At 41.0% G+C, this 15,638-nt stretch overlaps 1 protein-coding gene across 2 annotated transcripts in view; it reads right to left on the bottom strand.

Moving 5' to 3' along the window:
• SLC16A9 (solute carrier family 16 member 9) overlaps positions 1-15,638 on the bottom strand; it is a 68,279-nt gene that overhangs the window by 30,825 nt on the left and 21,816 nt on the right. The window contains exon 2 of one of the 2 annotated variants that reach the window (XM_079900002.1): positions 6,557-6,789. The exons of the other annotated variant lie outside the window; for it this stretch is intronic. Within the exon in view, the coding sequence (XP_079756128.1) occupies positions 6,557-6,752 (196 nt within the window). The 5' untranslated portion in view covers positions 6,753-6,789. The remainder of the gene's footprint in view (positions 1-6,556; positions 6,790-15,638) is intronic. 2 annotated transcript variants of the gene reach the window in all.

The following is a 15,638-nucleotide window of genomic DNA, read 5'->3' as shown; positions in this document are numbered from 1 at the left end:
AACCACTGGACCGCCAGGGAAGTCCCTGAGATCAGGAATTTTAAGTTCATCTTCCTGAGGAAGAAAAAGGCACTACAGAACCACATCCACTCAAATCCTTGCTCTCAAGTATACCGATCACCTTGCTTATCGGTCGCTTTGGTGTATCATGTCCATTTGCCTTCTTCAAGTCAGCAAAACCCGCCAAGATTCTCACCAAACCCTAGACCTGCCCAACACACTGGGAATGGGCCAATGTAACAGCGTCCTTGTAGGAGGCAGGAATTCAGTCCTACGCAAGGAGTTAACAGGGGGTAAAACTGTACAGATAATGCTGAAAGCCAGCTCTGCCTACACTCACAACTCAGGCAGCAAGCCTGTTGGCTATACTGACTCATTATATTAACCTGGAGATAGAGGTACTGACTCATTAGGGATTTGAAGATCTTTGGAGGAATTAAAGACAAAAAAAAGAGAGAGGGAGGGGACTGTTAAATCTATCTGGAGTACAAAACTACAGAACAAAAGATCTCCCTGCTGTATCAGCACCTCTGTGGTCAGAAAAACGGTCCCACCCTTCTCCTTGAATGTGAACCATAACACCCAACCAAAGCGTGCTTTCTCCCAACTTAAAACAACATAAGGCCATGATCGCCCTTTAGTTCAGTTACCTTCCATTCCTTCTGAATCCTTCGGGTTTCGACCAGAAAAACTGAACCAGAAGAAGACTTCCATTAAGAGATTTATTGCAAGGAACTGGCTTACGTGGTTTTGGGACCTGGCTAGGCAAGGAGAGCATCCACAGGACTAGGCCTCAGGAAGGGCAGATTGGAACTCTCTCCCACAGGATGAAGCTATAGCCGTAGGCTGAATTCCTTCTTCTGGAAAAGCTCATTTCTACTCATAAAGACTTTCAGTTAATTGAATCCGATCCACCTAGATTATTTAATATAATCTCACTTACTTCAAGTCAATTGATTATGGACTTGGAGCGCATCTATAAGATACCTTCACAGTGATACCTCCATGAGTGTTTGACTAACCGTGGAATGCAGCCCTAGCCAAGTAGACACAGACGATCACAGCTCCTAACACATCACTCCTTCTCCAGCCAAACGTACTCTACCAGACGGCATCACCTGCAGCGTGATGCCAGGGCTTTGCATACGGGGACTCTGCGTGGACTGCCCTCTCCACGCCCATGCATCTGGCCCAGCCCACCCTCCCCTCTGGCCCACTTCACAGCCTATCTCTATAAAACTCCAGAGACTGCCTTGTTCTTGCTATTCTTGGTATTTGTGGTAAAGTCTCAAGGCATTACTACCCTTTTTTCCTGTCTCTGCCCTGAGACTCTAAATCTCTTATAGCAGAGATGATGTCTGGGCCTCCCTAACACACAGGAGAAGAGATTCTCTGAGTGTGCGTGATGACGATGTATAACTGAGGGAGGCCGAATCCTTGATATCCAGCTTTATTCATCCTAAGGATCGTCTGGAAAAACAATTCAGATGAGAGGTCTACTTCTTAGTATTTTCTCAATTACTCAAGTTTCAAAGAGAAAGAATTAAGGTTATAAAGAGTATAAAGTTAAGAATTGCATGTCTTTCCGCTATTCTTAGCTACTGTCCAAATCTGGGTTTGATAAAGACAATGGGTGGGCCTTTAAATTCCAGACGCTTAGATACAATATTAACAGCTCTCCCTCCTGCCCATCCCCCTAGAAATATCTTTGTCTTGCAGGCTGAAGGGTTCCTTTCTTTTGCAGATTCCAGTTTGGTTGGGAGAGTAATTTTATTTGTGGGGGATTGTTGTTCTTTAATAACTAATATTTGTTGAGTACCTACCACATGACAAGCACCATCTCGAGTATTCTACGTGGCAATCATATAAGGTAGGTACTTTTATTTTTTATTTGTTTATATTTTTGGCTGTGCCGCGCAGCGTGCAGAATCTTAATTCCCCAACCAAGGATGGAACCCACGCCCCCTGCAGTGGAAGTGTGGAGTCTTAACCACTGGCCCACCAGGGAAGTCCCAGGTAGGTACTTTTATGATCTCCAATTTAAAGATGAAGAAACAGACTTAACAGGTTTGAAAAACCATTGCTTGGGTGTCAATGTTTCTCTCCTTTTTTTTTTTTTTTTTTTCCAATCTTCCTCTTAGACAATGTGTTCATCTTGGGCAGGTCACTAAAATTTAAGGACAAGAATGCCTATTTCAGTGTGTTATTATGAGGATCAACCAGGATCAAGTAAGTGAAGGTGGCTGGTATCGAGCCAGGCACACAAGGGGCACTTTTTGAACTAAAGGGACAAGTACATGAAAAGCAGACTTTGTATGTTGCTTAGCAAATGTACCTGTGCTGTGCTGACTCAATTATAAATCTCCAGAGGTCAGATCACAGGACTAGTCAAGGATGACACCTACCAGGCCTTCTCTGGACAGAACTGTGTAAAGAAAACAACTCATGTTCCTCAGCTACGATATGGCTTGCTGCCTCAGAATCATCTGGGGAGCTAGTTAAAAAGAAGATTCCTGGGACCACCCTCCGTCCCCACCCCACAGCACTGATGAGTAAGAAATTGGCTTTTTAGACAAGCTCAAGTCATTCATATATACTCCTGATTTTAAGAGCAACTATCAAAGATGTATTTATGTAAATATATACATACATATATATATATATATATATATATATATAAGTTAAATTCATTTTTATCAAAAAGGATGCAAAGATGTCCGTTTATGTGTTCATTCCCCAGAATTGGGGCCACTGGACACAATCTGTCATGGTTTACATGGCATACACAGTGACACGTTCCAGCGGAAACCTACAAGAGCTCCCTTTATAAATATGTCGACACCAACATACATTTGAGAACCACCAAGGAGTGCAAGACTGCAATCTAAGTAGAGAGGGCTTAAGCTAGTGGTAGCTCCCAACTGAAAATCACTTTGGGGGCTTGAAAAAGATTCACGTATGTGGGCCCCACTATAGACTGACTGAATTGGAATGTCTGAGGGTCAAATCCAAGCATTTATATGCTGAAATCTTTCTACACATGATTCTGATTATCTCCCTGGTTAAGAATCACTGACAATCGTGATGAGATGTACTCTTCCTATTTCCAAGGTAGGACCGATCCGTTTGTTTTTGTGTAGAAGGAAGTTGTCCACAAAGTAGATGATGAATGTGGCTCAGACACCGCTAGACCCCTCTTGCTAATACTGTATTACACAGCTTTCAGGATGTGTCCCTTAATTTATGCTATGAAGAGCCAAGGGAAGCCAACAACACGGATACTCAGTGGCCACTAACTAAAGTGCACACAGGCATGTGCACAAACACACACAAACACACACTCGTAAGTCTTAGCTCTCCAGTCATCATTTTTTTCTCACTGCTTCCTCATTCTGGAACCCTTTGGTCTCCATATTCTATGTTTATTTGCAAAAGCTCTGATTAGCTGCTTCGAGTGTCTTCTCATCTAGCTGAAGACACTGAAGATAAGTTACTTGCACAAGGTCCCTCAGCTACAGGGTGGTACAGCCAGGACTCAGATTAGCTCTGACTTCGGCCCAACACTCCCCCAGTACTTGTTCATTCCCTGGACATTTGCTGGGATGCTCTCTCTCTCCAGCCCATCAAGCAGGGCTGGCCTCGTGGGCACGCAACCAATGCAGCTGCACTGGACTCAGCTCTGAGAAGGGCCATGCACTTGGTCTGCTGCCCTGCTGCTGCTGTCTTGAAATTCTTAACTTTTGTAACTGGAGGCCTTGCATTTTCATTTTGCACCTGGTATTGCAAATTATGTAGCTGGTCCCGCCTACAAGCGAAGGGGGCTGCTTGTGGCCCCTGAGACAGACTGGTCCATCCACTTAGGAACTTGCAGAAAGTAGAGAGCTGCAGTTCAGTTTTCAGAGTCTCAGCATCGGCTCTGACCACCAATACCCCATCCATCCCTAAGAAGATCTCAGCTTCCCTGAACACCTCAAACCCTCAAGTCTTACCTGGACAGACTTCCTGAAAAACAGTTTTGTTCTCCAAGCATGTGCTGACAGAGATAGCATTTCAATTACCCTTTGACCCGTGCTGGAAGGCAAGGTAATTGAATTTCTGTTTAACTTTGTATTTGCTAATAGAAATGATGACTAACTGGGACTTCCCTGGTGGTCCAGTGGTAAAGAATCTGCCTTCCAATGCAGGGGACTCAGGGTTCGATCCCTGGTCGGGGAACTAAGATCCCACATGCCACGAGGCAACTAAGCCCGCGCACTGCAACTACTGAGCTCTTGCGCCTCAATGAGAGAGCCTGCGTGCCGCAAACTACCGAGCCCATGTGCTCTGGAACCCGCACGCCACAACTAGAGAGCCCACGCGCCCTGGAGCCTGCCCACTACAACTAGAGAGAGAAAACCTGCCGCTACAACTAGAGAGAAGCCCGCGCGCCACAACGAAGAGCCTGCACCACAGTGAAAGATCCTGCATGCCTCAACAAAGATCCCGCATGCCACAACTAAGACCCGACACAGCCAGAAAAGAAATGATGACTAATTGGAGGACATTTAAAAATTCTCTTCTCACCGGATCATTTTCTAAAAATTATATTCTCAAACATATCAATCATCATCCACTTGTACTTTGACAGCTTTACAAACAATCCACATTTTGAAAAACTCTTTCAAACAAATCTTGGCAAATGTTTCCTGCTTTTCTGACACTTATAATGACAGTGTTATTTTCATTTGTTTAGTTACGTTTAGTTCTCTTATCTGACATGGCCACATGATCCAGCATTGTTTTTCAAGTCTTGTTTTTAATATAACAAAGTAATTCATCAATTGGAAGCAACTATTTTTGTTTTGTTTTGTTTTAAGAAGTCCCCTTTAGTGATCAGGAAAGATAACAGATTTAAAAGAAGGAATGGCCAATGCATTTTCTTTGTAAATCATTTTAGAGTTGAAAAATACCTTATAAATCACTATATTCACTGTCCTTATTTTCCCCATAAGAATAGAGATTGTAAAAAAATAAAATAAAATAAAAAGAATAGAGATTGTGATTTGCTCAATGAATCATGTAAAGGTCATAGTTCAGGATTAGACTCCAGGGCTGCATCTTAGCATATCTGTTCTTTTAAAAAAATTTTTATTGGGGTATAGTTAATTTACAATGTTGTGTTAGTTTCTGCTGTACAACAAATTGAATCAGTTATACATATTCATATCTCCACTCTTTTTCAGATTCTATTCCCATATAGGCCATTACAGAGTATTGAGCAGAGTTCCCTGTGCTGTACAGTAGGTACTTATTAGTTATCTATTTTATATACAGTAGTGTGTATACCGCATGTCTGTTCTTAACTAGTTCCACGTAAGTTAGACTGATGATCACTAAATACTACTGCAGAGCTCAAACTATGACTCCAGAAATTGAAGTGCATATGATTTTTGTCCTTAAAAAAAAAGCCGCTCTACTGTGCTGTCTAAAGGTGTTAAGAATCACTATTATATCATACTTGATAAATGTTTATCAAGAATATTACTTTTGGGGCTTCCCTGGTGGCACAGTGGTTAAGAATCCGCCTGCCAATGCAGGGGACACGGGTTCGATCCCTGGTCCGGGAAGATCCCACATGCCACGGAGCAACTAAGCCCACGCGCCACAACTACTGAAGCCCGTGCGCCTAGTGCCCATGAGCCACAACTACTAAGCCTGCGAGCCACAACTACTAAAGCCCGTGCGTCTAGAGCCCGTGAGCCACAACAAGAGAAGCCACCGCAATGAGAAGCCCTCGCACCACAACTAAGAGTAGCCGCCGCTCGCTGCAACTAGAGAAAGCCCGCATGCAGCAACGAAGACCCAACGCAGCCAAATATAAATAAATAAATAAAATAAATTTTTAAAAAAAGAATATTACTTCTGGAGACATTTTATGAAGGTCACACAAAATGCATCACATACATCTTACACATAACACTATATTTAAATCCTTAATGTCATGATCATTGTTGAGAAGGGACTACTCTTTGTCATATCAACTTTTTCTTAAGAAGGTGACACAAATGTAGGACATGCAGTATGATCACGGTGTATCCGAATCAGAGAGGAGTAATTATGAATCACAGAGGAACTGTTCCCAGGACTGCTGAAAAATATTTGGTCCTTTGGTCACCAGCATTCATCGGACATACCTGGATCACTGCCCTCATACCCCTGTATCTTTCTTATTTGTGGAAACGTGTGTCTCACTAGACTGAGCCCCTTAAAGGCAGAAATGACCTGTTTGCCATTCATCCTTTCATATCCAGCATCTAAAACACTGCCTGGCACACAGGAGCAAATAAATATATAAAGGAATGAATGAATGGACAACTGAATCTCTGATGGAATTCCTGTATTGTCACATAGATTTAGGACAGTGAAAGAGTGGTTTATAATCTCAGTGAAGGCAGCAAAGTAGGTGCTATACTTTCAAAAAAGAAAATAGCCTCCTATGTCTTGCACAATGTGAACGATGCAGCAAATGTAATTAAATGATTAACGAGTGAGGAGAAGCATAAGTTTCTCCACTTACTTGCAAGCAAGCCAACTCCACTTGCAAGGGATCCGACCCAGGCTGTTTTCCCCTTCCCTTCACCAAAGGCGTCCAGCCATTCTACGTACAAGACGCCAACAGCTAGCGGAGATCCGTAACACAAAAACTGAGTAAAGAGGGAGGCCAGTACAATCACCCAGCCCCAGCCACCGTCAGGTGGCTTCTTAAATTCCATTGTAATGTGAGATCAAGGCGGTGTTTCTCTGTAGGTCCTAAGCAAAAACAAAAAGAAAAAAAGAAAAGCATATTTAGAGTGTAGCGAGGCATGGTATTTTAGATTAAAAATATCTCCTCCCAAATTGAAACATAAAAAAATTCTCTAAAAATATAAGAGGAAAAGGATAAAATATCATCGATATACCAAGTTAACTTTAAAATTTTGATTTCTGATTTGAATAAGTAATACTTCCACATGTTTCCAAAAAGATGTTTTTTATATCATAAAAAGGATAAATTCGGAGTTTGGGATTAACATATACACACTACCGTATATAAAACAGATAACCAACAGGGACCTACTGTATAGCACAGGGAACTCTATTCAATATTTTTGTAATAACCTAGAAAGGAAAAAGACTCGGAATCACTGTGCACCTGAAACTCACACGACATTGTAAATCAACTATACTTCAATTTTTTAAAAAGGCATGGAGTGTAGGGTGTAAAGTCTTCTTCCCAAACTTGCCCCCGTTCACCAGGTTCCCACCCCAACCCAAGCACAGGAAATCACTGTTTTTGGTTTCCTGTGGCACGTTGAGTTCCCCAGGACACACTCTTACTTATTAGCAAGGGGAGGTTTACTAAAAGTGTTCTCTTTCTATGGAAGAAACCAGACAGCAGCAGGAGAAGGTAAATTACCATGCAGCTTAAGGAAGGGGATTTCTAAAGCTGGCTGACCCTTCAGAGTTGCCCTGAGTTGGGGGTGGGAAGCTAGCCCTTCACACCCCCATGTTGCTAATTCACTGATTGCAGGCCACCCCAGAAGGGGGCATGACCTCAGGTGAGGTGACTCTCTTCAAAAGAGGCAATCGTTACCCATGGGGTTTGTTCCCTGAAGGACATCTGTCAGCAGCCCTTCAGCTGCTTCAGCAAGAAATCTTTCATTCCTAAGGGGGTCTGGAGGCAGCACATCACAATGTTCACACTCGAGTATCCTTCCAGAGTTTCTTTATGAATATGCAAGCAAAACCAAGCAAACAGTCTTAGATTTCCTTTTTTCAACAAAAAGTGGATACTGTACATTCTGTTCCATGCCTTGTTTTATTCGCTTAACATCCTTGGGAACGCTTCCCTATCAACACATAGTGAGCATCTTTAGTCTTCTTTCTTAAATACACACATATGGCTGTATACTTGTTTGTTTGTTTTCCTTATTGAATAGGCAAAACATTCACATCGTTCAAAAATGAAAAAAATGACAACGAATATACAGTCTCCATCTACCTAGTTCCCACCTAACTTCCATTCTCTCCACCAGTAACTAACGCTTCTTGTTTCTTTTATATCCTTCCAGAATTAATTTATGAGTACATAAGCTAACTCATATACAGATTTCCTCTAATTTTTTTTTTTTTTTTTTTTTTTTGCGGTACGCGGGCCTCTCACCGTTGTGGCCTCTCCCGTTGCGGAGCACAGGCTCCGGACGCGCAGGCTCAGCGGCCATGGCTCACTGGCTCAGCCGCTCCGTGGCACGTGGGATCCTCCCGGACCGGGGCACAAACCCGTGTCCCCTGCATCGGCAGGCAGACCCTCAACCACTGCGCCACCAGGGAAGCCCTCCTCTAATTTTTTACACAAAAAAATAGCATATTATATACATTGGTGTGTGTCTTGCTTTTTTTCACTTGACAAATACCTTGCAATGCATACATAGTAACCTTCCTCATCCTTTCTTTCTGCTACATTGTGTTCCAGTAATTCTTAATTGTTTAACCAGTCCCCATGGCTTCCAATGAAAAACAATGCTTCAGTGAATAACCTTACATACACATTTATCTTTCTACATACCTGTCAGGAATTGCTGAGTCAATTACAAATATACATTTGTAGCTGTAATTAGCATTAGCAAATTGACTTCAAGGGATTAAACGGATTTACAAGATCCCCAGCAACTTTGGGTGTGTTGTGAAACTTTTGATTTTTGCCGATTTGTTCGCTTTAAAACAGTATTTCATTATAGTTTTAATTTGCATTTCTCAACATTCTCTGAACGATGTGTGTCGTTCCATAGGTGAAAAGCCATTTGTAATTCGTATCTAATTCTTGGGAATATATGGGTGTTTCTGGATTTTTCTTTCTGTTCCACTGATCCGTCTATTCACTCACCAAATCACATTTGTTTAACTACTAAGTCTTTTTTTTCTTGCGGCTGCGCCACGAGGCTTGTAGGGTCCTAGCTCTCCGAGCAGAGATTGAAGCCGCGCCCTCGGCAGTGAGAGCGCAGAGTCCTAACCACTGGACCACCAGGGAATTCCCTAAGTCTTTTTAATATATTTTAAGTCCCAGTGGAAATAGTTCCTTCCCTCTCTCTCCATCATTGCACACCTTTTCAATATTTTCTTGGTTCCTCGTTTGTTTACTTTTTTATATGAACTTCAGAATCAGTTTGTCTGCTTCTACAAGAAATCTGATGGTGTTTTCATTAGGACTGAGTTAAATTATAAATTGATTTAAGGAAAAATACTCCTTTTATGATGTTGAATCTTTCTATCTTCCATTTCATATCTTTCCATTTGTTCAAGTCTACTTTTGTGTTCTTAGTGTTTAAAATTTTCCCCAACGTTTCTTTTTATTTTATGTTTATATATCTTATCCTTTTTGCTAATATTATAATTGGGCTTATTTCTTTGATTTGTCTTCTGTTTGTATGTGTAAAACCTATTACTATCTGTATGTTAATTCTGGACTCCACTACGTTACTATAAAATCTCTTGTTTGAAGTAAATTTTTGCATGATTCTCTTGGATACATACAATCTTTAATACAATACAGTTATATAACCATCTACAAACAGTGGTAGTTTTACCCCCAACTTTGGATTTTTATGCGTCTATCTAACTTCCTTCTTTTGCCTTTGAGTGGGACAAGCATCCAGAATAACGTTAAATAATAAGAGTACACATCGTTGTCTACTTCCTAAATTCAATGGGAAAGCCTTCAAGTGTCATGGTGCTGCTTCCGAGGCTGAGATAGATATATTTCACAAAGTTAAGAAAAAAAGTTTCTACTTTTGAGTATTATAATTAAGTTTGTTTTTTTTTTTTTTTTTTTTTTTTTGCGGTACGCGGGCCTCTCACTGTTGCGGCCTCTCCCGTTGCGGAGCAACAGGCTCCGGACGCGCAGGCTCAGCGGCCATGGCTCACGGGCGCAGCCGCTCCGCGGCATGTGGGATCTTCCCGGACCGGGGCACGAACCCGTGTCCCCTGCATCGGCAGGCGGACTCTCAACCACTGTGCCACCAGGGAAGCCCTATTATAAAGAATGTTTATTAAACTTTTCTGAAATGCATTTCCAGTGCATAGGGAGACAATTATGATTTGCTCCTTTTAATTTTCAATATACCAAAATCTGTGTTTTCTACTAGTGAACCATACTTGAATCAGTAGACTAAATCCTCCCTGGTTCATCCCCTACTTGGATTATGTCAGTCTATTTGAGGGAGGGTTAAATTCATAAGTGAGATTTGTCTCTTTTTGTTTTTAATTTTGACTAGGTTTTGGTATCAAAATGACATTTTAAAGGAATTTGAAACATTCATTCTTTCTAAGTTCTGAAACAGTTTACATGGCAATGGATTTGGAGGCCCAGGCCTGAACTTCCTGCCCCCAACAGGGCCTCCCACTTAACCCTCACCTCCTGTCTCTCTTCACCATGCCAGGTTTACAGTCAGGTTCAACAGCCTTCTTTGCGCACAGATTTTTGCCAAACCATCCCCTTGGCTGTAATTTCATCAGATAATAGGTAAAGAGAGTAGGAATATCATTCATCCGTTCATGCATATCCCTAATTAGATGGTGAGGCATGTGGCTACCTTAAGAGAGTCCTAGTTACACCCATCAATTTACCTGAGCCTCAGTGAATCTCTCCATTTTGACATTCAAAGCCCTGGGGAAAAATCACGTCACCACCTGCCACAGGATTTTGTACGAATTAACTTTCAATATTTCATAACTGAAAACTGAAAGATACAATTTGTGCACAAAAGCGTGGAGTCTAAAATCCAGTCTCCCAGAACACGATTGTGTTAGCAGGCAGAATACTCTAAACTTCCAAATATCAAAACCCTCTGAAGTGTTCAGATATGCCCCTTCATCAGAAGTTTACTCTCTCCAGTACCTACTCTATTGTAAAAGTAAATAATAAAATTCTGTTCCTCCTAATGACAACGTAGTACTCTGAAATTCCTGTTTAGAATGCCTTTTAAAGAAAAGATAGCCTTAATTTCCTAAACTAGATAATATATGGTAGCAATAGCCAAACACCTAATGAGACTAAAAGGCTGTATAAAAACAAATGCATAAGACACTGTCCTTCATTGAAATCTTCAAATTACAGCACTCCAGGAAAAGTACACTTACAAAGCACAGCACCACAATCATAAATAAAGCCAGTATTTTCTGGAGGGCAGGGGGAAGGCAGTGAAAGGGTGAGGAACATCTCCCTTGCCAGTTTGCAAACCGAAGTAGACAGAAATGCCTTTATACACCAAGTACCTTTGCCTTGCTTTGTTTTGCTTTGCCTCGCCTCGGGTGACATTTCAACACATAGGACAGAAGCCAGAGAAATTCTTCTCACAGTAAATATTTGGGAGAGCAAACCTTTGAAATACAAAGCTTCCATATATATCAACTTAGACTAGAAAGACGAGTTTTTATAAAGGGTTGGCTAAGAGCTTCTGACCTTTAATTGTCACATAGTTTGAGATACTTGTAGCCTGAAGAGAACATGGTGAAAAATACCATTTAGTGATTTCTTGTTTTCTGTCAGGGCAACACATTTCTCCCGTACTTTCCGCTATTCCTTAGATGTTGCCCACCTGCTAGTTCTCTGATATTCTATGTTCTGCAAGGTGATTTCACAAATAGACTAGCCTTTCCTCCCTGCTGTAATGGTACTCAATTTCCTTTGGAGCACGTGGATCTTCCTCATGGGTAGATGGTTGGTGGGACTATTAATCAAGGTTCCTTGATCTTGACCTATGGAGTAGAACCTGATCCAAACAAGGCCAGTAGGACCTCTCTCCCAGGATCCTGAATCTCAAGTGAAATCCTCTAATAAAAGAAAAATATTTGGAGTTTATTGATCCCAGTGGTGGTGCATTAAAGAAACCCTCTGTCAGATCCTACTACCTTTGCTCCCTAGGGATACCCAAGCCTGGTTTCTCCAGTCTTCCATTTCATTCTATGAGCTAACATAGTAAATTATTTTGTTAAGTTAGCTGGTATTTGTTTCTTTTAAGTGCAACAGAATAAACATGTTGTGAGTATGCAGTAATTTCAAGTTGATTATTTTAACCATCCGTACCCTGCTTGATCCTATCTGGGCAAAAGGTTAAGCTTAAGAGTGTAGTCTATGACCCCAAATACAGGAAATAGAGATACGCCATACCTTTTTTTCTGAAAATTTCATCTTATTAATCCTCCTCCTTGACAACTTATGATCCAATATGATAAAATGCCTTCCCTGGCATCCTTGTACATAAAAAGTCTAAATTAACTGAAATTTCCACTAAGCCCACTTATCCTAATATTTACAGAAATGCAGTGTTATAAAAATGGAATCTTCATTGAAAAAGCTTTTTGATCACTTTCAATTTAAATTATATTGCACTCAATACCAAAGGAAATCAGAAGGAAGATAAGACATCGCCCTTGCCATCTAGGAGCTTATAACCCCATTAGGAAGGTAAGACACGCTCACAAGAGAGTATATAGTTACGTGACACAGAGGTGGGTAGATGGTAAACCTTCAGGAGTCAGAGGGAATGAAAGCAATCAGGGCAGGAGCAGGAGTGGAAGCCCTCACAAAGCAGGTTCGTTCTAAAGAATAATGTAGAGACTCATGAAAGGGGGGCTCAGACAAGAGGATCAAGATTAATATGGGTGTGGAATCAGGAAAAGGCTTAATAGGTTTCGTGTAAAGTGAAGAGGGCAGACCTTACAAGGCTCCCAGAGGAAAATTAGAAATTCCTGAAACTTAACAGTAAAGTGTCTCAAGAAGCCTGTGTTTATAGCCCCAAGATAGGATTCTTTTTACACTTTTTGTAATAAATCCTGGCACTAATAATAACCCATTTATATTATCTAAGTGGTGTGTTTTTTCCCTAAAAAAATAGCAAGATCAGTAAGTACCAGAACATGTTGTTTTATTCCATGAGTATATTCAAAGGTTTGGGAATGTATTCATATGACTGTATAAAAATATGCTTCTAGGAAACACATGCATTGTAGTATAATCTAGTACATCCTTTGAGAATTTGGAATCTTTTAACCTGTGTTAACAAATTCAGACTCTGCATGACAAGACGTCTTATAAAATTCAAAATTAGAAGCCATTTTGAAAGACAATTTGAACAGCACTGTAATTTAGGGGTAGTTTTGTCACACGACAGAGTCTGATGGGATATCACAAAATTAACTTTAACTTATAATTTAAGTGTATTTCTTATCTTTAACTTAAAAATTAAATGTATTCTGGAGAGCAGCCAAGATGACAGAGTAGAAAGACCCTGAGCTCACCTCCTCTCATGAGCACACCAATATCACAACTATCTGCAGAACAGCTGTTGATGAAAATGACTGGAACCTATCAGAAAAGATCTTCTACTGAAACCGAGCAGGACCCTGTGGGGCTCCTGGGCACGGACCCTTTCTCTCCCCCATTCCTTGTAGGGAATGACCTCCATGACCTTCTCTGAGCCCCAAAGGGCAGGTTCAAACAGTCGCTAATCAGGAGGAAGGGAGGGGATGTAGAGATGAAGGAGGAGCAGCTAAGAAACAACAGTGCAGCCTTGGGGCAGGGTCCTGTTCAGCCTGAAGGGATACACATAACAATATCTTTGAGCAATTTATAGAACTAAAGCCCCCAACAAATGGAAGGTGTCAGCATTCTTCATTCCAGAGAAGACCACCTGGGACCAGATTAAAGGAACCAGAGAAGCTCATTAAAAGATTACCTGAGACCAGATTAAAGGAGTGCAGGCCCTGTACACATCCTAGTCTTATCAGCAACCCCACCCTTGAACCCTTGCTATAAAACTCCTCACCAAATCTCCCTGGGTTGGGACACACAGTTTTCGAGGGTGGGACGCTACTGTGTCCCCTTCTGCCTGTCAAAGCAATAAAGCTATTCTTTCCTACTTCACCCAAAACCCTGTCTCTGAGATTCGATCTGACACTGGTGCACAGAGGTCGAGCTTTCAGAATCACTACAACTAAAGACATAAAGAAAGAACCACAGTGACACGGATAGGAGGGGCAGACTTGTGATGTAATCAAATCCCATACCTCCAGGTGGGTGACCCACAAACTGGAGAATAACTGTACTGCAGAGGCTCTCCCACAGGAGTGAGGTTCTGAGCCCCACATCGGGCTCCCTACCCGAGGGTTCTGCACTGGGAAGATGAGCCCCCAGAGCATTTGGCTTTGAAGGCCACCAGGGTTTAATTTTGGCAGCCCCACAGGACTAGCAGAAATAAAGACTTCACCCTTAAAGGGTGAACACAGAATCTCACAGGCACTGGGATCCAGGGAAAAAGCGGTAATTTGATAAGAGCCTGGGCCAGGCCTAACCAGCTAGTCTTGAAGGGTAAATAGGTATGCACCCAACATACGAGCACCTCAATATATAAGGCAAATGTTAACAGACATAAAAGGAGAAATCAACCATGACACAATACTAGGGGATTTTAACACCCCACTTACACCAATGGACAGATCATCCAGACAGAAAATCAGTAAGAAAACACAGGCCTTAAATAACACTTTAGACCAAATGGACTTAATTCATATATAGAGAGAGCATTCCATCTGAAAGCATTAGAATATATATTCTTTTCAAGTGCACATGGAACATTCTCCAAGATAAATCACATGTTAGGCCACAAAACAATTCTTGGTAAATTTATGAAAACTGAAATCATATAAAGCATCTTTTCCAACCACAACACTTTGAGGCTAGAAATCAACTACAAGAAAAAAACTGCAAAACACATAAACATATGTTGGCTAAACAACATGGTACTAAACAGCTAATGGATCACTGAAGAAATCAAAGAGGAAATTTTAAAATACCTAGAGACAAATGAAAACAAAAACGCGATGATCCAAAACCTATGACACAGCAAAAGCAGTTTTAAGAGGGAAGTTTATAGCAATACAAGCTTACCGCAGGAAACAAGAAAAATTACAAATAAACAACCTAAACTTATACCTAAAGGAATTGAAGAAAGAAGAACAAACAAAACCCAAAGTTAGTGGAAGGAAAGAAATCATAAAGATCAGAGCAGAGACAAATGAAATAGACATTTAAAAAACAATAGAAAATATCATAAAATGATACTAAAATCTGGTTCTTTGAAAAAATAAACAACAAAAACAAATATATACATTATGATGGTAATTCCCTGGTGATCCAGTGGTTAGCATTCCACCCTTCCACTGAAGGGGGCATGGGATCGATCCCTGGATGGGGAACTAAGATCCCGCATGCCACGTGGCATGGCCAAGAAAAAATAAAATAAAATTAAAAATTAAGTAAACAAAATTGATAAACCTTTAGCAGACTCATCAAGAAAAAGAGGGCGAGTGCTCAAATCAATGAAACTAGAAACAAAAAGAAGTTACAACCAACACCACAGAAATACAAATGATCATAAGAGACTACTATGAACAACTCTATGCCAATAAAATGGACAACCTAGAAGAAATGACAAATTCTTAGAAAGGTACAATCTCCCAAGACTGAACCAGGAAGAAACAGAAAATATGAACAGACCAATTACCAGTAATGAAACTGAAGCAGTAATTTAGTGCTCACTTCAGCAGCACATATACTAAAATTG

This window comes from Stenella coeruleoalba (assembly GCF_951394435.1).
Source record: "Stenella coeruleoalba genome assembly, chromosome: 16".
In the NCBI taxonomy this organism is placed as follows: Eukaryota; Metazoa; Chordata; class Mammalia; order Artiodactyla; family Delphinidae; genus Stenella; species Stenella coeruleoalba.
This window is presented reverse-complemented; position numbering and strand designations above follow the sequence as displayed.